Source organism: Mercenaria mercenaria, chromosome 17, assembly GCF_021730395.1.
Source record: "Mercenaria mercenaria strain notata chromosome 17, MADL_Memer_1, whole genome shotgun sequence".
In the NCBI taxonomy this organism is placed as follows: Eukaryota; Metazoa; Mollusca; class Bivalvia; order Venerida; family Veneridae; genus Mercenaria; species Mercenaria mercenaria.
The window spans coordinates 7964507-7988297 of NC_069377.1; the positions used below are offsets into that span (position 1 = coordinate 7964507).

The 23791-nt window shown below is 32.4% G+C and overlaps 1 protein-coding gene and 1 long non-coding RNA gene across 2 annotated transcripts; both read right to left on the minus strand.

Moving 5' to 3' along the window:
• Nucleotides 1-461: 461 nt before the first annotated feature.
• LOC128550262 (uncharacterized) lies at nt 462-5495 on the minus strand. Its single transcript, XR_008368184.1, has 2 exons — nt 5173-5495; nt 462-5127 (listed from the first exon to the last, which is right to left on the minus strand). It is a non-coding gene; the product is annotated as an uncharacterized LOC128550262 (long non-coding RNA).
• A 3-nt stretch (nt 5496-5498) lies between these two features.
• On the minus strand, nt 5499-10317 carry LOC123536380 (uncharacterized). Its single transcript, XM_053528934.1, has 3 exons — nt 10153-10317; nt 8564-8672; nt 5499-6933 (listed from the first exon to the last, which is right to left on the minus strand). The coding sequence occupies exons 1-3, from the start codon at nt 10266-10268 to the stop codon at nt 6835-6837; spliced, it is 324 nt and encodes a 107-aa protein (XP_053384909.1). The 5' UTR covers nt 10269-10317; the 3' UTR covers nt 5499-6834.
• Nucleotides 10318-23791: the final 13474 nt, after the last annotated feature.

The following is a 23791-nucleotide window of genomic DNA, read 5'->3' on the forward strand; positions in this document are numbered from 1 at the left end:
TACTGTCATAACTCCTATTAAAAAGGACTTACGACAGTATTTCGTACAACCCTCATAATGGTCTCTACAAAGGGTAGAGCTCCCTCATTTTAACAATTTCGAGAGAGGGCCTTATAAAGATGCTACCGACCATGCTTGATGAAGATCAATCAACCAGTTCATGGGAAGAATTGTTTACAGATCTTTCCATTTTTAGCTCATATGGCCCCTAAAAGAGGCAAAGTAACAACTGAAGGAAACTTTGTGGTTGGAATGGACCTTACAATGATGCTACAGAACCAGTGTGAGAAGTTTCAATCCATTCCCACAAGAGATTACTGATGTACAAGCATACACACAAAAACTTATTCAGGCACAGATGTTGATCAGTCATTAAGTTAAAACTGCTATCTTGCAATTTATCAATGATACTTTCTATAACCAAATATGCTACTACACATAAATAACACTATAACTTATCAATCAATTAACAAAGTTTATTAAGTATAATTGTAAAATGTACAAAATTGTATAAAGGCAAATCTCAGTTCTATATATAAATACTTGTTGACCAGCAGTACCGAAATACACCAACTGTATGGAAATACATAACTACAAATTAAGTAAACTTTACAAAGTAACATAACATCTATAATAATGTTATTATTATCAATTTTGTGGTACAAATTATTGTATCATTCAGTGAATACATCTAAATTCTAAATCTTAGGTTGTTCTTATACAAGAACAAGAGGGCCATGAAGGCCCTGTATCGCTCACCTGACCTATTGACCTAAAGGTCATCAAGGTTAACATTCTGACCAAGTTTCATTAAGATATGGTCATAAATGTGGCCTCTAAAGTGTTAACTAGCTTTTCCTTTGATTTGACCCGGTGACCTAGTTTTTTACCCCACATGACCCAGATTCGAACTTGACCTAAAGATCATCAAGATTAACATTCTGACTAAGTTTCATGAAGATACAGTCATAAATATGGCCTCTAGACTATTAACAAGCTTTTCCTTTGATTTGACCCGGTGACCTAGATTTTGACCCCACATGACCCAGATTCGAACTTGACCTAAATATCATCAAGATTAACATTCTGACCAAGTTTCATGAAGATACAGTCAAAAATGTGGCCTCTAGAGTGTTAACAAGCTTTTCCTTTGATTTGACCTAGTGACCTAGTTTTTTAACCCACCTGACCTAGATTTGAACATGAACTATAGATTATCAAGATTAACATTTTGACTTAGTTTCATTAAGATAAGGTCATACATCTGACCTCTACAGTGTTGACTAGCTTTTCCTTTGATTTGACCTGGTGACCTAGTTTTTGACCCTACATGACCCAGATTCAAACTTGATCTTGAGATCATCAAGATTAACATTCTGCCCAGGTTTCATGATGATACAGTCATAAATGTGGCCTGTGAAGTGTTAACAAGCTTTTCCTTTGATCTAACCTGGTGACCTAGTTTTTGACCCCAGATGACCCAATATCAAACTCGTCCAAGATTTTTTTGAGGGTAACATTCTGACCAAGTTTCATTAAGATTGGGCCAAAATTGTGACCTCTAGAGTGTTAACAAGCTTTTCCTTTGATTTGACCTGGTGACCTAGTTTTTGAACCCAGATGACCCAATATCGAACTCGTCCAAGATTTTATTGAGGGTAACATTCTGATCAAGTTTCATTAAGATTGGGCCAAAATTGTGACCTCTAGAGTGTTAACAAGCTTTGCCTTTGATCTGACCCAGTGACATAGTTTTTAAACCCAGATGACCCAATATCGAACTCATCCAAGATTTAATTGAGAGTAACATTCTGACCAAGTTTCATTAAGATTGGGCCAAAATTGTGACCTCTAGAGTGTTAACAGTCAAATTGTTGACAACGACGACGGACACAGGGCGATCAAAAAAGCTCACCTTTGAGCACTTCGTGCTCAGGTGAGCTAAAAATTGCCAATCAAAATGTAACATGATCTTTTATGATAACAAACTTTCAAACAACAAAATCAATTAACATGTTTTCATAACTTATGAATACAAAAAAAAATATACAAGATTACCATGTGCTACAAAATTTAACAAAACCAGTCAGCAAGTGTTACGTGGGATCTTGTCAACCTAAGAAACATAATAACGCCCGAGGTGTGAGCCCCGTGTGTTTTCATTTTCAAAGGTTTACAATAACCCATATCTCCCGACCAAGCAAGACTGTGTAATTTGTTCTCCTTTATTGCAGATCAACTCATCTGAACACTTGCTGGTCCAGTGTTTTAGAAATGCATTCAAACAATCATCTTCACAGCGGGCTAATTCGATCATTGGAACGCTTGCCTATATTTGGGTTTTGGAAACAAATAACATCCAATCAAATGGTATTCAAAACAATAATCACATGTTGATATTGTCTGAACAATAGTATTCATTCAAGATGGTTCTCTGCTGGTCTATCGAAATTCTACATGTTTTCTTACAGTATAATTTATTCTGCTTCTACTTAGACAAGTTCCTTCACACTATGAAAGAGATGAAGTAAATTAAGTGTCACAAGCTGCATGTCATTAGAATTTTTTTTTAGTTTTCTTCTCTAAAACACATGTTCGGAAAATAGTAAATCTGACATTGATTCCAGTAAATTAAGTATTCAAAATCCATGTATCCAATAATGTATGTACTTCAAAACCTGGCATTTCAAATATTGTCATCTTAAAAGGACCACATATTGAAAGACGTTTAACAAAGAAAAATCACACAGGCTTTGAAAGGTTTTTTTCTAGAATTATCACCTTTGACATCATGGGTGTGAAATGGAGCCATTACATAATTTTGGTATTACATAATTTAATAAAATTTCAAATATAGATTCCAGAGGCTGGATTGACCTGGACAGCAGAAAAGGCGAACATGTGATAAGCAGAGTAGAAACATTTGTGACTGTCCACAATGAATTTATAAAACTTATTGAATGAAAATTATAAAAAATTCTTTGCAAAGCCTCACATATTATTTTTCATTGAACTCACTTCATAAATTCAGTATGAAAAGACACTCATGTAACATTCTCTATTTACACTATATTAAAAACACCACATATCTGAATATAGTATAAAATGTATATAGTATCTACAAAAAAAATGTTCATTAAAGACTTTAAAAAACTAAAATTTAGATGGTCCATTTTGATGTGATGACTCACATATGTGAAGTGACTAAGAAGGTACATTGCATCTAGCCATTAGAAATGTAAATTTATAGTAACAAAAAAAAATCAAATACATATCACTAACATGAACTTATCTTGTAAAAACCACAACCAATAACATAAAAGAGTAAAACAAATGATTTTGATGATTTTCTGTATAATAAAATGTATAAATATTAGTAACTCTACTAATGTGATACTACCTATTCTGTTAATTAAAAACCCTTAACCTTTCGTCTGCTTTTCTAAAATGGACTTGTCCATCATTCAATTTGTTTTTGTTTTTTTTGTTTTGGGTTTAAATCCGTTTTTCAACAGTATTTCAGTCATGTAACGGCAGGCAGTTAACCTAACCAGTATTCCTGGATTCTGTACCAGTACAAACCTGTTCTCCACAAGTAACTGCCAACTTCCCCACATGAATCAGATGTGGAGGACTAATGATTTCAGACACAATGTTGTTTATCAAATAGTCACGGAGAACATACGCCCCGCCCGAGGATCGAACTCGCGACCCCTAGATCCGTAGACCAAAGCTCTTACCTACTGAGCTAAGCGGGCGGGCTTCATTCAATTTGGGCAGTACCATTTTTCACAGAGCTGACTGAATAGCAAAACAGTGCCGATCAAGATCAGCCTGCAGATCAGCACCAGTCACAAAGACAGAATCACTTGCCACCAGCAGGCTAAAGGTTCAATATATTTTATACATGTATAAACAGTAAATTTCATCAAAATGATATGCTATGTCCAAACAGATCTACTCAACAATTAAAGTCTCCTTCAACATTAACAAGGCAGTGAGCATTTAAATTTTGCTTTAACAGAAAACAAGTGAAACACAACAAATATAAAATTCTATTTTCTAAATGCTATTGTATTTTGCTTGCTATATTACAAGTAGCACCTAACACAGTAAAACCTCCATTCTATATAACAATGCTTGTAACTTCCGTAAACGAGTCCAATTTGGAAGCAATTTTACAGCCTTTAAAATTAATGATGAATAAACAAAACAAGAAAAATACGTAGCAATGTAAACAACCATGATTTTCCTCAATTTCATTTCTAATGAATTACCTTATCAGTGAATTTCAAAAAAGAATATCAGCACTCAAAATTATGAAAACCTTGCACACTTTCAAAATGAAAACTCTTTTAAACTCGATGTATTATAAAACGACACTCTAGAAATTGGGTTTTTAAGATTCTATGTTAATAACATTTTTAACAGTATTTCAGTTTTGAAACTGCAGTCAGTTAACCTAACAAGTGTGGATTACCAGTACAGTGTTGTTCTCAGGTTCTGTATTAATACAGACTTGTTCTCAGACTGTATACCAGTACAGACTTGTTCTCAGACTTTGTACCAGTACAGACTTGTTCCCAGACTTTGTACCAGTACAGACTTGTTCCCAGATTTTGTACCAGTGTAGAGTTGCTCTCAGATTTTGTACCAGTACAGATTTGTTTTCAGATTTTGTACCTGTAGAGACTTGTTCTCAGTTTCGTACCAGTACAGACTTGTTCTCAGATTATTTACTAGTGCAGAGGTGTTCTCAGACATTGTACCAGTACAGACTTGTTCCCAGATTTTGTACCAGTGTAGAGTTGCTCTCAAATTTTGTACCAGTACAGATTTGTTTTCAGATTTTGTACCTGTAGAGACTTGTTCTCAGTTTCGTACCAGTACAGACTTGTTCTCAGATTATTTACTAGTGCAGAGGTGTTCTCAGACATTGTACCAGTACAGACTTGTTCTCAGACTTTGTACCAGTACAGACTTGTTACCAGATTTTGTACCAGTAACAGACTTGTTCTCAGATTATTTACTAGTGCAGAGGTGTTCTCAGACATTGTACCAGTACAGACTTGTTCTCAGACTTTGTACCAGTACAGACTTGTACCAGTACAGACTTGTTCTCAGACACTGTACCAGTACAGACTTGTTCTCAGACTTTGTACCAGTACAGACTTGTACCAGTACAGACTTGTTCTCAGACTTTGTACCAGTACAGACTTGTTCTCAGACTTTGTACCAGTACAGACTTGTTCTCAGACATTGTACCAGTACAGACTTTTTCTCAGACTTTGTACCAGTACAGACTTGTACCAGTACAGACTTGTTCTCAGACTTTGTACCAGTACAGACTTGTTCTCAGACTTTGTACCAGTACAGACTTGTTCTCAGACATTGTACCAGTACAGACTTGTTCTCAGACTTTGTACCAGTACAGACTTGTACTAGTACAGACTTGTTCTCAGACTTTGTACCAGTACAGACTTGTACCAGTACAGACTTGTACCAGTACAGACTTGTTCTCAGACTTTGTACCAGTACAGACTTGTTACCAGATTTTGTACCAGTACAGACTTGTACCAGTACAGACTTGTTCTCAGACTTTGTACCAGTACAGACTTGTTACCAGATTTTGTACCAGTACAGACTTGTACCAGTACAGACTTGTTCTCAGACTTTGTACCAGTACAGACTTGTTCTCAGACATTGTACCAGTACAGACTTGTTCTCAGACTTTGTACCAGTACAGACTTGTACCAGTACAGACTTGTTCTCAGACTTTGTACCAGTACAGACTTGTTACCAGATTTTGTACCAGTACAGACTTGTTCTCAGATTTAGTACCAGTACAGACTTATTCCATGATTTAATACCAGCGCAGACTTGTTCTCCAGCAATTACTAACAACTTCCAAACTTGACTTGAAAGATGAGAGGAAAAAGACAATTTTATGACTTCAGACACATTATTATCAGTGAAATCACAACAAAAAGTATTCACTTAATTCAGTGTCAGTTGACCTCAAGACCTTTTGATGGTACAGTCTTGTCATCTATATACTGGGCTAAAGGAGCCGAAAATATACCATGCATCTATGTCTTAGGACTCCAGCCAAGAAGCCGCCATTGTTTAAAATAAATTTTCTTCCTAATAATTCCAAAAAACCTTATGCCCTTTAAATTCACAACTTAATGAAAGTTAATTTGAAGCCAGATAGTTTTTGTTACACGTTTCTTTACTTGCCAAGTCTAAGTTCAAAAGACCCTGCTTTACACTAAGAACACATTATACAATGAACACTTAAAAACATATGCGTGATAGGTAGTTTGTGTTAATCACATAAGCATAATACAATTCAATACTTTTGGGTTAAAAGCAGATCATCTCTTAAAGGGGAAAACCTCCAGTTTATGTTATTTCAGAAAAACTTAAAGTATACTATCATTTATAAAATAATAAATTGTAAATAAAAAGTAGAACAAAGATCTCAAAAAGAGATCTAGGTGTATGTTTCTAACATAAAAACTGGTATTGACTGTAAAATATGTACATCAGCTTTCTGCCAGTTAGTCAAACAGAAAACATTTGCGTAAAATATAAGAAATTTCGTTATACTTGAATTATAACAAAAATAAAACAAACAATAACATCATCTTACATGATAATGTCCTATAAATTTTGACCTTCTATTGTAAACTGTAATAACAATAATGTGACGTATGTCTGAGCGCATGACCTTTTTTATATTTAACAAACAAAACTTAAATAACAAGAATTGGATTTTTTCTGTTTTGGGTTTGAGACTAACTGAATTCCATTTTGTTTTTGGGTGAGAGGCTATTCTGAAGGTGCCTGGTCCAGTCCATTTCTCATCTTCACAGCCCAAGTTGTAGTATCCGTTTTTCCCATTGTAAGAATGACTATCTCTTTCTTGTACTGAAAAAAAAAAACATATTAAAAACATGAAACAATGGTAAACTGAAAGCTATTTCATTTCTGAAAATAGTCTTACAGGATTATGATCACAGCAGACGATAAAATAGAGCCATTTCATATTTTACTAGAACTTTAAGTTCAAAATTAGACTGACCACGAATACTGAATAGTCACTTGAAAATGGTCACTAACTTAACATTTAGTTTTAAACATGCCGTTTAGATATAAATGACAAATAATGTTTTGAACATTATCAAACTCAGCTGAAACCCAAAACCGTCCAAGATACAGAGTCTTTTGTAACCTGTAAGCTCTGTAAATGCATAGCAGCTCAGTAATGATGTACATGTCTTAAACAGACTGGAAGTAGTTGATTTTGTTTTCTGAAATTATGTCAAATGATATGTGAAATCAGTGACTATTTCCACTAATTTTGGAATTGGGTCGGGGCCTTTACAATTGGGAAAAAAGCGTCACAAAATGCCTATATTGGGAATTGTTAAAATTCATATTTTTTATTAAAATGTCACATTTAAGAAAGAATTTGCAACAATTTATGATTATGCATTAAGTTAGCAAACTGTCTTGTGTTTCAAATGTTTAAGGTTTCAGTCTTGTTTGAAAAAGTTGAAAAAAAGACAATAAATTTAACTTTGGGAATTTTAGCTTTGAAATTGGAATACTATTTGCCATTGGGATTGGAGCCCAATTTCGGTCTCAAATTGGCCAGAAAAAAAAAAACACACTGGAAATGAGCATATTAAAAATTCTCCCCATTAGTACTACCTACATCTTTTTCTTTGAGTATTACAAAACAAGTATCACACTGCTTTTCATATTACAGTAATATTTACCAACATTCAGAGAAATATTGTCAGCCTCTGCCAATCTCAATTTAAAGGGAAAGGCAATGCTGTTTCGATGTTAATTCCATCTTCTGGGATTTCTTTAATCATTTAAAGAAGTGAAAGAATTTTCATTTGATTTGATTTCGGTTTTATGGTGCACCAACACAGTATAGGTTATATGGCGCCAAATAGGACTACAAATTTTGATTTCACATCTCAAAAAGAAATTTCAAAATGGAAATAAAAATGAGAATGTTATGAGCATTTAAATATTTGATCAAAATGGTGGCCATTTTGTTTCCATGGCAACAAAAAACAAGATGGTGGATTTATTAATTTTCTAGACACAAAGTTGAATTGTATTTACTTATTTCTGTAAAATAATTTCTCTATTTTTTCCAGCTACCATGTTTTTTTTTTACATCTTACACTCAAGAAACATATAAAACTAATCTATTTAAAAGGTTATTTGCTAAATAAAGAATTCTGCGGTGTGTTAATGTGTTAATGACATCATAAACACAAAAAATAGCTGCCTCCATGATCAGCAATTTTCTTAAATTTCAAACTGCCATATCTTTTTCAATAGTGCCATTAGTGGTCCAATTTTAAAAATTCTTTCAGCATTATAAAAGGCTTGAGGATGGCTTTCATAAGAAATTAATTTATTGTCAGGCTTTCCTTGTCCTTTAAAAGTGCACTCGTAACGTTGACAAAACATGTATTTGCTGCCGTACTCAAAGCAAACATGATATCTATATAACAATAACATGCACCATTACCTCAACTTTACACTGATCAGGATCTATTTCCCCAGGTAATTTATTCACTTTATAGTGGTATTTTGTAGTCTTTCCTTTCTTTGTTACAGCTGCATTCACCTCAAGGCTCCTGAAATTCAAAATGCAAGTAGTATACAATCATTGTAACAGCTGCATTTACCTCAGGGCTCCTGAAATTCAAAATGCATACAATCTTTGTAACAACTGCATTCACCTCAAGGCTCTTGAAATTCAAAATGCATACAATCTTTGTTACAGCTGCATTCACCTCAAGGCTCCTAAAATTCAAAATGCATACAATCTTTGTAACAACTGCATTCACCTCAAGGCTCTTGAAATTCAAAATGCATACAATCTTTGTTACAGCTGCATTCACCTCAAGGCTCCTGAAATTCAAAATGCATACAATCTTTGTAACAGCTGCATTTACCTCAAGGCTCCTAAAATTCAAAATGCATACAATCTTTAAACCGCTGCATTCACCTCAAGGCTCCTAAAATTCAGACTCAAAATGAATGCAATACAATATTGCAATATTATCTTACACAGACCTATACATGAGATAAACAACCTCTACTAGGATTAAATCTTTACCTTGCTAAATTTCTAAAACTGACTGGTCTGTCATTCAATTTGGGCAGTACCACTCATTATTCAAATGGGTGTTCACTGAAAACCTACTGACTGAATAGCAAACAGTGCTCAGACTATGATGTGCAGGCTGTTTTTGGTCTGCACTGGTTGCAAAGGCTATATTGCTTGCCGCCAGCAGGCTTAAGGTTAAAATCAAATAAATACATTCATGAAAGTTAATAAAAGGATTAAATAAATACAAGTGTGTGCATTACCAGGCTATCCATTCATTCAATCAAAGATATCTGTTAAAATTTCAAATTCAAAACTATGAACAATAACTGTACACTGACAGTGCCTACTGTAAACAAACTGAACATGTTATAAATTATAATTGTTTGTGTTTATTAACAGTAGTGTGAATTAGGTTTTAGACACATGCAAACCAAGTGGTTCAGTCGATTAGTGGTAACACTGTCTGACTAGAAACCAGTGGTTGTGAGTTCATGCATAGGTGTGTACTATTTTAAACCCAACACGCAGTCTTGTTTATAAAAATGTGTTAATTTTATGTTCACATAGATATTCAAAGATATGAAGGAATCCACCACTTGTAACTGACAGAAGGATAAATGGATGAAAAGCAAGATTTAAATAATGTGCATGTTCTTCCTAACTGTTTTCTACCTATTTACCAAATTTCATAAAATTCCTTTGATATTTCTTCAGTTATCGCAAAATCCACTTTTTTTTGGTCATATTTTAGCCTATCTGTTGCTATAACAATCACAGTTTTACCATTATAACAAAATATAAGGACATGCATATTTTCAATATTGCCTTCTATGCATGTACCAAGTCTTATGAAAAATATCTTGTACTTTTAAGATCCTCCTACTTTCTGTGACTGTGACAGCTGGACTGACTTCCTGAAGGACAGACAAGGATCAAACCACAAGACCCCTCCAAAGAAACACCAGTAAGGGACTAATAAAGTATTAAAGGTTAATACTTACGTAGTATCAAATTTTACATCAACCTCTGATTCCCCAGGTTTTGGTTTAGCAGCACCAAATAATTTCTTTTCCACAGCCAAGTTTGGTATCACAAGTGTAACAGTGACTTTTGACATATCATTGCTTTCTTCTGTGTTTACTGTAAAATAAACAATTTACTGTACAATGAGACAAGATACAGTGGTTCGCGAGTAAAGTGCCTTCATGCAAAAAGTTAAAGTTGTGACGAACGAACGAACGAACGAACGGACAGTTGAAAACTAATATGCCTCCCTTCCGTGGCATAAAAATTTAAATTTGATAATTATTAAAAAATTTTGAATATTCCCACTTACACAGAATTTGAATTAACCCTGAAAAAAAAAGTTTTTTTTTTCTGGTAACATGCTAAGAAATATTTTTTGGGGGATTTTTTTTTTTATTAAGTACAAATAAGGTTATGCCATTACAGCACCAGTAAGTTAATTTATAACATCACTGACCATGTTTAAAGCATAAAATAGTGCAGTTTTGAAAAAAAATTCTCCAAGGCCATAAAACATTTAGGGTCAGGCCAAAAATTTAGGGTAGGTCCGGATACCGGAAACAAACAATTTTTTTAGGCCTTTAAATATATACTGTGAAATCATTAATATTACTGGGGGACTTATTTTGGGGGGTTTAGTGACTGATTCATGCAATCAGCGAAATAAATCCCAATGACAATATAAAATGCCAATTTATTTCAGGTTCAAAATCCATAAAATTATATCCCCAGTAAATAATTGTTTTAACTCAAATTTCCATCTTGTTTTAATTTGATCTGTGACGTGTAATACATGATACTAATTTTAATAGTTACTGCCAGATGTAGGGGGAGAGGGGTGTTGTCCAGGGGTGATTTTTTCCTACATTAATTTTTGACTACATGTGACCTATTTTATCTTTACCTTTTTACCACACCTTAACAAAATTTGTGTGAAGAATTGTGTTTACAAAATGTCTGTCGGCCTACACTTAATTTGACAGTACAATAGAGGCCTGTGTTTTGACGAAACGTTTAAGTCTGTCCGTCAGTCTAGTCAGTAGTTGGGACTACAACTTTTTCAGCTTTGGGAGTCCCAGGACTGCAACTTGAAATTGCTAGTGAGAACCCTGACTGGAACAGGATATAAACTTATATATAATACATGTAGACTGATCATAGGGGTAGACAAATAGAAGAAATTAATTATTTTACAAAATTTCAGAAGAAGTAAATAAATAGGAAGTGACTGTCGTCAAGATGGTAACTGGCACTTGTCAAGATGGTAACAATAGTGCCAGTTATTTTTTTCACTCCTGAGACCAACTTATTGTAGCGTTAATATGCCACTGTAGTTTATCAATAATGTTGTAAGCCGCCACCATTTTGAAAATTTTCAATCAGTGTGTAAAACGCCAATAAAGTGTGGAATTAAACCTCCTTCAACTTTATCTCATCCATCAATTGTATGTTATTTCTTGTTTTTATTATAAATTACTTCAAAATTTATTTCAAATACAGCCAGTTTCTATAAATGAATAATGCCTGGGCGCTGTTGATGGAAACCGGTTCCGCTGACGTGTGAAATGCCTACAAAACATTGTAAAAAGATTGCCAATATCTACAAGTTTGGTAACACTATAGTTTTCGAAAAGATTAATAAATAAATGTATTAAAATGTATAAATCTTAACAAGTTGCTGCAAGAATAGAGCATTATTAAAACAAGAGAATCGAAACGTGTGAAAATTTTCACGGTGTTTTGATCATGCACCTGATAAATTAACGAGCTTCGGACGCGTAAATTTTGAATAAAATTTAAAGGCGACTTTTTCTATAGCACATTCTATACTTTATTTAGAAATTCATGATGATGATAATAATGCAATATTCATGATGATGATAATAATGCAATATTATTCAATTTTCTTTTGTTTATGTCAAATAGTTATGATTAATAAACTTATATAGCAGAAGGAATTAACACAACAAGAAGGTCATGATGACCCTGCATCGCTCACCTGAGTACATGTTTCAAATATCAAACTGATGCTAAAATATTAAGAAAGTAGATCAGTAGGTCACATTCATGGTCACTGAAAGTCAGTTTTAAGATTGGTGTGCAGAACAGTGCATGCCATCCAAATTTCAAGGCTGTATCTTAAAAAACAAGAAAGTAGGTCAGTCGGTCAAGGTCACAGTCAGGTGACCCCTAATCACGTGGGGTCATCAGGTAATTATAATTAACAGTCTAGGAAATATGATCTGATAATTTTTAATTTTAATTTTTTGAAGTTTTTTTCCTATATAACTCATACAACAAGTGACCCCTGGGATGGGGTCTCTTTTCAACATAGGGGTATAATTTGAACATTCTTGTTAGAGGTCCACTACACAATGCTACATACCAAATATCAAAGGCCTAGGCCTTGAACATTCAGACAAGAAGATTTTAATTTTTTCCTATATGTTAAACTTTAGACCCCCAGGGCAGGGCCTCTTTTCAACCTAGATGCATATAATTTGAAAATTTTTGGTAGAATACCACTAGGCAATGCTACATGCCAAATATCAAAAGCCTAGGCCTTGCAGTTCCAGACATGAAGATTTTTGAAATATTTTCCTATGTAAGTTAAAATATTTATAATATAAGTATTATGTAAAATTTGAGACCCCCGGGGCGGGGCCTCTTTTCACCCCAGGGTAATAATTTCAACAATCTTGGTAGAGGACCACAAGGCAAAGCTACATACCAAATATCAAAGAGAAGATGTTTAAAGTTTTTTCTTATACAAGTCTATGTAAAACTTGGGACTTCACAGGGCAGGGGTTCCATTTGACCCGGGACCCCGGGTCCGGACCCGGGAGATTTTCAAAAGACGTTCAAAGGACCCGGCAGAATACTTGCCTGTGCGTCCTTCGGGACCCGGGGGCATTTTCCTTTGATAATCCTTTCTCTTATCATTAATTTCCAGCAGTAAAACTATTTCCACGATAGACACGTGTATACAAAATAAACACTCGCGGTCATGCCCTCCTGCCTTTCTGCCTTTGATCTCTGCTAAATCCCGTCCTTTCTCCTGTAGACATGCTTCGCTGAATTTTTTATCAGCAAGTTACGTCACGGCGAGTGCACATAGGTAACAAGAATCAATGAAGTGTTGAAATTAATTGATAAAGCGAATCACGTGTACTGTCAAAAAGGCGCCAATTATTAAATTATCGTAAGCAGCTGATTACCGAGCATGTGAAAAGTGCCCTGCAAGGTTTTTTCATGCCAACTTTAAACCGGACCATTAATTAGTGATCATATCGTAATTTCAACAAGAAACTTCACAAATTTTGATGAATTTTGAAAGCAAAAATAAGTTTAGAATGTCCGTTCGGGTACCCGATGTCATATGCATATTTCCAAAATTCCTTAATAAAAACTGACTTTCAATGCAGTTTTTAATGACAAGTAGCATCATTTTTCGAGAAACAATCGCTGATTTACTAGTTTGCCAATAAACAAGCAAAAAGAATTTCCATGACATTCTGAAATGTACCAGTATCGGGATAGAAACTTTTTTGGATACATTTTAATTTTTTTTTATGAGTGTTCTAAACTTTTTTTTTAAAATGAAATGAAATTTTGAAGAAAACCCAAACAAAATAAAATGGAAATTTGATAAAAAATTGGGGTTTTACAATAGGGGAAAAACAAAAAATTATACCTGAAACTGACATTTTAATCAATGCGTTTACCATAATTTTGGGGTTTAATTTTTTTCCCTAAAAAAGATCAAACTTTTTTAAATTTTGTATAAAAAAAATAGTCAAGGGGGGGCCTCTTTCACCCCCAAAAGGGCACAATTTCTACAAATTTCAGAGGACCATTAGATGATGTCACATGCCAAATATTAAGGCTCTACACATTGCGGGTTTGGACAATAAGATTCTTAAATTTTTTTTCCTTTAAACCAAATTTTCCCAAAAGGGAAAATTAAATTTTTTAAACAATTTTAAAAAGGGGGGCCACCCAAAAATAAATTTCTGTGAATTTTGGGTGTAATTCCCCCATGTTTTCAAAAAAAAGTTTTTTTTAGCCAACTGTTCATGACACACACTGACGACATTGAGGTCACAAAAAAATAAGGGGCCCCAAAAACCCCTTTTAAACCAAAATTTAATAAAAAAGATTTTTAGCCGATCATTTGGAAAACCAAAAGATAGGAAGTAACTCGAGCATTCCAAAAAGCAGGGAAGTAACTCGACCATTGAAACAAGCAGGGAGTAACTGATATTTTTTTTATCATGGCCAGACTATCAGACAGCCGTGTCTACGGTACGTATAACGGGGCCCCCGGAAATTTGTTTAACTATCAGTCCAAACAAAAATCCTGACATCAGCGCTACCCCACCCACCGCAAAATTTTCCCAAAAATTACATAATTTTTTGTAAAACGGATAGAGTAAAGAAATAACATGGCATGCATTAAAACTGATTTTCCCCGGTCACCGCGATTTCCCCTTTACAATAAGATTTTTTTATTCATGTTAGGGCGTAAATCTTTAAATTTTTTGTTTAAATTTGGGATTTTTTTCCCCTGAAAGGGAAAAATTTCCGCTTTGACACCATGTACGGTTAACTATCAAAAAAGCCAACGCACGTGACTTGGGTTTACCGAATCCAAAGCAAAAAATATACTTTGTGTTTTTCCCCCTTTCTTTGACCGTTTTTCTATAAAATACAATCGTAAAAGGAAATTTAAATACACACATATTCTTGAAAACAGCCCAGTTTTTAAAGATACTCTCCCGGGGACCAATTGTACGTTATGTGAACCAAAAAATCAAATTTTTCCCGCATTTTTAAAGTTAGAAAAAGGGGCCCACGGGGTTTTGGCCCAGGGAATTTTTTCATTTCACTTACATTGTACTTCAGAAACAACTACTTTTTAAAAAATTAATATGTTTTTTTCCTAAATTGTAAAAAAAAATTTCTTTTTTGAAAGGGTTTTTTTTTAAAAAAGCCCAATTTGATAAACGGCCATTTTCCCGGTTTTTTTTTTAAAATCACCATATTTCCCGTCCATTTTTTTTTTTTTTGTTTTTTGTACAGTGGGGTTTAAAAGATAAATTTTTCTGCACTTTTTTCAACGGGAGCCCCAACAAATGAATCAGTAATTTTTTCAAATAAAGTAATTAAAAAAAAAAATTTTTATCTTTTCCCGGTGGGGAATGTCCAAAAAATCAAAAACCTATAATTACAATTATACTTTTTGATTAAATGCATTCCCAAATTTGTTTTTTTCCCCCTATCAACAAACCTTTTGAAAAAAAACCCCCCGTCGGATTCAAATTAAAAGAAGGGGGATCCCGTCAAAATTTAATTTGAATCCATCAGGAACATTTGGAAACCAGTAAAAAATGTTTAATAAAATTAAATGGGCTGCCCCTGCGAACTTTAAAAGGGATTGTCCCGCACGAGCGCTGATTTCCGCCCACTGTTTTAATTTAAGCCCAAAATTATCAAAGTGAAAAATCAAAACCGATTAAAAATTTTTATTGTTTTATCGGGGGTGCACCAAAATTTCCCCTTTTGGGCATGATCTTTAAATTGAGAAAATCAGACCGAATTTTACTTTTTTTCCTTTTTTAAGGGGACCAAATTTTTTTCTTTTTTTAAACTTTCACGAATGGGTCTGAAAAGTCAAAAAGGGGCCAAAACCGACAAACCGCAAATTCCAAAGGGCCCGGAATAAAGTTCCAATTTTAAATGTGTTGGAAATACAATCCTGCTGTGACAAAATACATTTTTTACGCATTCATAACACGCACTTTATCCCGTATACACCCTTACCATTTTACCGATACAGGCTTACCCCAAAAACTTTTTATCCCCATGTGCATTTAACCTTGATGCCCGTCGCGCCCACCAAGGGGCTTAGACGATAATAAAGGGTTGTTGAAACTGTTTGATTTGTTTTTAGTCTTTTGGGGCACATTTGACAAGTAAACACTTTTTCCGTTTATTTTTTTATTGGGAAATAATTCCCCTTTTAAATTTTCCCACCACCCAATCCACACACATTCTTTTTTTCCCAAAATTTTCCCTTCTTTTTTTTTTCTATTTATTTATTTTTTTACATGTGGGGGTATGGTGTAATTAGTCAAAATAATGAAAAACCTCGGGCAAACCGTTTTTACTTTTTGGGATTTTTTAACTTTGTCACCTAGGGGTCTAAAACCAGAAAAATAAAAACGGGTGTGGAAACTGTTAAATTGTTTTTAAAACTTTTAAATCATAGTCACATTTTTCTTTAGCCCTAACTGCTTACCTGTTGTTTCAAATCATAAGGCCAGAGTTTTTTATTTTTCGTTTTCCCGGGAGATTTTAAAAAATGAGCGGGGGGAGGAGGAATAAAAAAAAAAAAAAAAAAAGTTTGAAAGTGACCCATTTTGGAAAAAAAAAAAAAATAAAAAAATTTTTTTAAAAATTTTTTTTTAAATTTTGATAAATTTTTCCCTTTTCAAGTTTTGTTTATTTTGTTTTGTGCCCCAGTATTTGATATTGTATTTTTGTTATTTTTTAAAGACTAAAAAGGCATTTATACGGGAAATCCCATTGAAAAATTTTTTCCATCCCTTTTTTGGGAAAAAACGCTTCAGGCACTGTAACTCACACTGGCAATCTTTAAAATTCAAAAAGCTTTTTTTTTTTTACTTAATTTAATGGAAGACAAAAAAAATTTTATCTTTTAAAAACACCACATAAATTTCAGGCGCAAGTAGGGGGGGGGGGGGGAACTAAACACGTCTGGTAAAAAGGGCTTAGTATGTATTTTTTTTTGGGGGTTTGGGGGGCGGGCATCTTCTGCTGGGGAAAACCCTTTTTTTTATACAAATATTTACTTATTGTATCTTTCACCAATAAAAACTTACGAGCAACTTTACAGTTTATCCCAGCTCATAAAATAATTTTTTATCAAAAAAAAAAGAAAAAAAATAACTTTGAATAACATCACATCCCAAGGGCAAGATTTTTTTTTCAGGGGAACAAAAAATGTAAATAATCTAGCAAAAGAAATCTAAAATTTTTACCTCTTTTAACCGGGAATTTGCACCCCTTTTTTAAAAATACATTTAATCAAGTACTAAAAGTTGCTTTTAAAATTTTGAAACCTTTTTCCCTACACTTTTTTTCAAGTCCCGAATTTGCATCACTTTTTGTAAAAATATTGTCTCCAAAAAAAGAAACCCCCTTTATTTTTCTTTATCCCTTTTTATGATTTCTTTTTGAAGTTACAAAAAAATGAAATCTGCCTAAATTTTTTTGCCAAACTACCAGCTGCTTTATGCCAGACAGCCCCAAGCCGTGAAAAAGTGTGGGGGGCCCACCATTGAAAAAAAAATGTAAAAAAAATCTGCTTTTAAACAAACATTTATTTTTTTCTGCAAACAACAATGTTTTGAAAAAAATTTTAATGTCAAAGAAAACCTTTGTTTTGTTTCCCTTTCAAAGGCAAATTTGTAATTGAATTTTATAGAAAAAAAAAATGTAAACAATCTTTAACAATTTTAATACTTTTAAAACGTCATTTTTATGAAGGTATTAGTCAATATTTTAAAATTTCCTAAAAAAATTTTTTTTTGGGAAAAGTGTCAAAAAAAAATTTTTGGAAACATAAACACCGCCATCCACCCGTGAAGAAAGAAAAAAAAAAAACGTTAAAGATTTCGTAATTTTTCCCATGATAAACAAGTAATTTGGACCCTTGTTTTCATGATCAATTTACACCCCCTCAAAGGGAGCAAAAAAGTGTGTCAGAACCCTTAAACACTGAAGCGGAATCAAAGGGGTTTTTTGCTGGAGATTGCATGGCTTACGTAAATTTTTTCCCGCGCCATGTGACATATCACTGTATAAACAACCCCCTCGGTTTTTAAAAATTGTGAAAAAAAAAAACAATAAAAAATTTCTTTTTTAAAATTAAAAAAAAAAAAAGGGTTTTTATCAAAAGCGAATGTGCAAAAAACCCCTATAAAAGGTAAAACCTCAAACGAAAATTTTACGATATGATTTCCTCCCCTCCTGTACCTATTTCCCTCCCAAAAATTTTACTTTTTTGGTTTTGAAAAAAAAAAAACTTTTTAAAATTTTTTGGGAAAAAAAAAAACATTAAAAAAGATTCTTTTAAAAAATTTATTAAAAACCCCAGTAAACATCCCCTTCTTTTTTAAAAAAATCGCATTTCTATTTAAACTTCACGAAGTCACGTCCCTTTTCTCCCCCGACTACCAAAAATTTCGCCTTACCCTTTTTGAAAAATCGCGGGCCCCCCCTTTTTCTTTAAATTAAGATTTTTTTATTCCCCGCCCAGTCACAATCAAATGCAAACTTTTTAGGGGCCCAGTTATCACCCAAATTTAAAAGTGCATGTTTAAATATTCTGTTTTCACATTTCAGGATTACATATCACCCCCCATTTGCAGAAAAAACAAACTATCGGTAGCTGATTACAAATAAAACAACGCCATCCTTGTCCAATAACAAAAAAAAAAAAGGGCCCAAAAAATTCAGCGTTATTGTTTCACCTAAAAAAAGAGAAACCCCCTTTGCGGGTGCTGACCTAAACTGTTTTTTTTTGGCAATAAAATATTGTCCAAAACCATGATTTTTCAACCCTAAAAAGGGCCATCTTTTTTTCCCCAAAAAGCAGATAAAAATTATGTTTCTTAAAGTACAGTGCCCAAATTTTAAATGGTGAAAAACTGTTGAAAAGTTTTTAAAAGAAATTTAGTTTTTGGATAGTTTATGAAAAAATGCTTAAACAAAAAATACCCCCCCCAAGAAAATTTTTTTTCCAAGCCCAAAAAGGGGGCAAAAATTATTGCAAAAAGAAAGGAGGGAAAGTTATGTTGCTTGCTGAAACAGGTCATTTTTATGATGGTGAAAAAAAGTTTTTTAAATTTCCCAAAGAAATATTTTTGATAGTTTAAGAAAAAAGTTGACCTAAACATAAAACTTAACCAAGAAATTTTAAAATTTTACTAAGCCCAAAAAGGGGCCCCATAAATTTTGCAAAAACAGACGGGGGTTATTTTCTTGCTGTACGGGGTTTCAATTTAAATAAAGGTAACAAGTTTTTTGCAATTTTAAAGCAAATTTTTGATATTTTAGGATAAAAGTTTAACCAAAACATAAAACTTAACCAAAAAACGTTTTTTCAAAACCCAAAAGGGGAAAATAAATCTTGCAAAAAGCAAGATGGATTATTTTTTTGATTACAGGGTCTGTTTATGATGATAAAAAAGTTTTTCCAATTTTAAAAAGCAAAAAGCTTTATATTTTTAGGGGGAAAAATTGACCAAAAACAAAAATTTAACCAAGAAATCTGATATTTTCTTAGTAAAAAAAGGGGGGCCAAAATTTTGGGCCAAAAAGAAAGAGGGAGTTATTTTTTCAAATACAGGGTCACTTATGAGGTGAACAAGAAATTCCAAGTTTCAAAAAATTAGCTTTATATTTTTTAGGGAAAAGCTGACCTAAACATAAAACTTCCCCGGGCAACCCCGACCAAAACGCCGACGCCGACCCCGCCCAATGATGACAATAACTCATCTTTTTTTTTCAAAAATCAAAAAGCAAAAAAATGGTTTTTTTCTTTTAAATTTTAATAAAACCTAACCCAAAAAACCCTTTTTGTGCTGTTTTTTTTTAAAAAAAAAAAAAATTGGGTCTTTTTTCAGCTGCAAGTTATTTCAACGTCATGAAAACCCCAACAAAGAAAATGTACTGAAACTGACATGCCGTTTTGAAAATAAAATTTCCCTTTTTGCTTTTCCTCATACAATATGTAAAATTTCATTAAAAAATTTAATTTCTTTTTTACTGTCTTTTTTGTCCCCTGTGTGCCCCGCAGTCACCTTCTTCTAAAAAATAATAAATTTTTTCAGGTGAATTTTTCGTATTTTCCTCAGTTTTGACTCTGTACAGACAATGTTTAAAGCCCCAATTTTTTTTGTCCTGTCCGAAAGCCCACCTATTTTTTTTGTGAAGGATACAATAAAGATTTTAATCACTTTTGGTATGAAAGCTGCTGGGAAATAGTGCCCAATTTGGATAAACATTAAATGGAAAAAACTGGGTTATATAGATTAAATATTTGGGTTTTTTGCAAAAGGGCCTTGCCCCTAAAAACATGCCCTTTCCGAGAAAATAAAAAAACGAATTTTTTTTGAAAAATATCATTTAAAAAATCAAATGGAGTTTTTTAAACATTTCCCTTTTACCCACACTTAATAAATTAAAAAAAATATAGAATAAAAAAAATTTCTAAGGGGAAATTTTACTTTTTTCCAAAAGAAAAAATTTTAACCCATTTATTTTTGTTGTAAAATTCTGAATCTGAGAATACAAGGGATATGAAAATGTTTAATCTTATACATGACTTAAAAAATGTTTTAAAAACTATTTAAAAAAGGAATAATACATTTTTTTTTTAACCCTCCCTTTGTTATGGGTAAAACAAGGCATGCAATTTAATTTTCTACGGACAAACATTATCAAAAACATTCAATATATTTTTTTGTTTTCCCAAAAAAAAACCCCATGGGCCCCTTTAAAAAATATCAAGATTCTTTGAAAAAAATCCCGAGAACCCCTGAAAAAGCAAAAAACCCCAATCTTTTACCCCAAATAATAAATAAAAAAAGAAAAAAGGGGAAATAGGGGCAAAATCATTTGACATTTGGTCATATTTTAAATGGAGTATTTGGGTCATTGTTAACATGGTGGGCTTCCACTTTCAATTAAAAAATTTTTGTTTTTAATCCACCAAATGGCATATTTCTGTGCTCTTAGGGGCCCAAAAAAAAATGGGGATTAGTTTTTTTTAAAAATTTTATTCAAATTTAATTTTCCTTTTCAACTTTTATTCGTAACTGACTGAAAAACACATAAAATTGAAGCATTTAAATCATCTTAAAAAAAAAAATTTAAAACCCTTTTCACTGATTACCGTATCCCCCCTTTCCGCTTCTTTCCCCTTTTAAAAATGAAGCTATTTAGATTTGTTTTTTTTTTGGGGGGGTTTAAAGCCCTTTTTCAAAAAGAAATTTTAATTATTAACTTAACAATTTTTTTTGAATTTTGACTGTACAAACATTTCTCTCAAGTAAATCCAAAATCCCCAAAAACATCAAGGGAGAGGGCAAAAATTTTGAAAACATAGGTTTTATTTTCCATTGGGGTTACTAACCCTTTGTTCCAGTATTTTTTCCAAAATTTAAAATTTTTATAGGTGATTAAAATGAAAAAAAGAAGTAAAAGTGATAAAAAAAATAATTAAAAAAAAATTTGTCTCCGGGCATACCCATCTTTTATAAGGGGAAAAAAGGGCAAAAATTAAAAACAAAAATATTACTGGGTAAAAAAAATTTATCCCTTGGAAAATTTTTAAAAAAAAACCCTAATATTAAATCCCTTTGCTGACCAAAACAATGATAAAAAATTATACAAATGAACTTTAATTATTCTGTAAACAGGGGTTTAAAAATTTACAGGAATTTTTTTTTGCAGGACTACTTTAAAAAGTTAGATGATTTTTTTGGGTACACAAATAAAAAGTCATAGGGGTATTTTTCAACATACAGCTATTTAAGCATCAGCCCGGGGGTTTTTTTCATTATTTTTTCCCTTTAAACACGTTGTAATCCCTTTTTTAAATGTTTTTCCAGCATAAGTTTTAAAAATTTTTCCAAAATTTTTTTTTCTACTTTTAAAAACATGTTTAAAATTAACTCAAAAAAAATTCTTTAATTGGGGGGGAAATTGTGTTTATACTTTTTTTTCCATTTTTTTATTGAAATGGTTGAAAACAGCATTTAAAAAATTTGCCTCAAAAAAGTCTAAATCAGGGTTTTTTTCCACCATCCAATTTTTAAAAAAATTTTGGGTTTTTTTGTTTATTGAGGGGTTAAAAATTATTTCAAAAAAAATAAACTTTGTCCCAAATGGGGTACATAAAAACCCGCAAGGAATTCTTTAAACCCAAAAATGCAGACATTGATCAAAAACTTATTACTCTATTTTTCTTTTAGACAAAATTAAGGGCAAATGTCTTTCCCGTAACCCAAGCTGAAAATTTTAAAAGCCTATTTTAGTGAATCCCCCCTAAATATAATTTTTTTTTAATTAGTAAATATAAAACAATTTAAATCCTAATTTATGAAAAACCCTAGCACGAACTTGTCACCCTAATACAATTTGATTTAGTCACATTTTCAAAAACCCTCAATTATTCGAAGACACATTCCGAAACCTCAAATTTTAAATTCCCTTTTTTTTAAATTTTTTTGTTATTTACTTTTTCTTATCTTTTTTAAAAATAAAAAATTTAACAAACTAAAAGATGTCTTCTAAAAACCCATGTAGAAACACCCGGGGATTTATTCTTGTCCAGACCCTTTTGGGGAAATTTCGGCTTTCATTTTTTAATTCAAATCCTGCCAAACATATCTAATCACAAAAAAGAGACCCTTATTTAAAGGGAAAAGACTGAATTTTTAGAAATAACACATTTGATTAAAAAATCATTTCAAAAGGGATGCAAAAACGAAAACAAGTAAAAACAAAATTTTTAAATTTTTAACTTCCAAAAAAAATAAAACTACAAATCTTTTTGTAAATTTTTTAAATTTTTTTTTTCCTACATTAAATTTTATGTAACCCCCTTTTTTCAGTGGTAACTTTTAGGGGCCCCAAAAGTTTTTTTAAAAAAACAGTTTCCCTTTTAAAAAAGGCCCCCCTGTTTTTTTTTTTTCCCCCAAATTTTATCTTTTTATCGAAAAAAAAATATTGTCTAACTATAAAACACAAAACTACCCTTGTTTTTGTAGAACCAAATTTTATGGGAAAAATTTAAAATTCAAAATAAAAATTTTAAAAAACTTTTATTTTTGACCCCAAATGGGAAACAAAAAAATGCCCTTTGAAATTTTGACGAGGGACTTTTTTTTACTTTCGGTCAAAAATCCCGAAATTTTTAAACCCATATAATTCAAACATTTTTTACTTTTTGAAAAAAAAATAATAACTAAGACGCGCTGTTTGAATTTTTACAAAAAAAAAAGGAAAAAAATTTTATCCCTTCGACGTTTTTATAGAATTTTTCCTACTTTTTTTCGATATCTATTTAAAAACATATAAATTCAAAAAATATTATTTTTCAAGGGGGGTTTAAAACTTTAAAGGAAAAAAAAATTAAAAAATGAATGGGACTACCACTTTTTTGTACGTGTCCCATGTAAATAAGATTTACAAGGCACCGGCTGGAGGGAAAAATTTCCCATTACTTTTATATCTTTACATTCCGATAAATTCCATCAATCCCTTTTGCACTCAAAGTTTTTTTTTTACTTTGTTTGATGTAATTTTCTGAAATTTTGGGAAAATAAAGGGTAAAAATAAAAAAACTCCCCGATCGGTCAACCCAGCGGGGTCCACTCGTCCTACTCAACTTTTAAATCCCCAATCGAGCAACGGGGGAAATTTTAAAACCCGTTTAAACCCCAAACGACGGGAAAAAAACGATATTTTGCACCCGTTTAAAACCCCCTTTTGGAAAATTACTCCAGGGGAAAAAACACA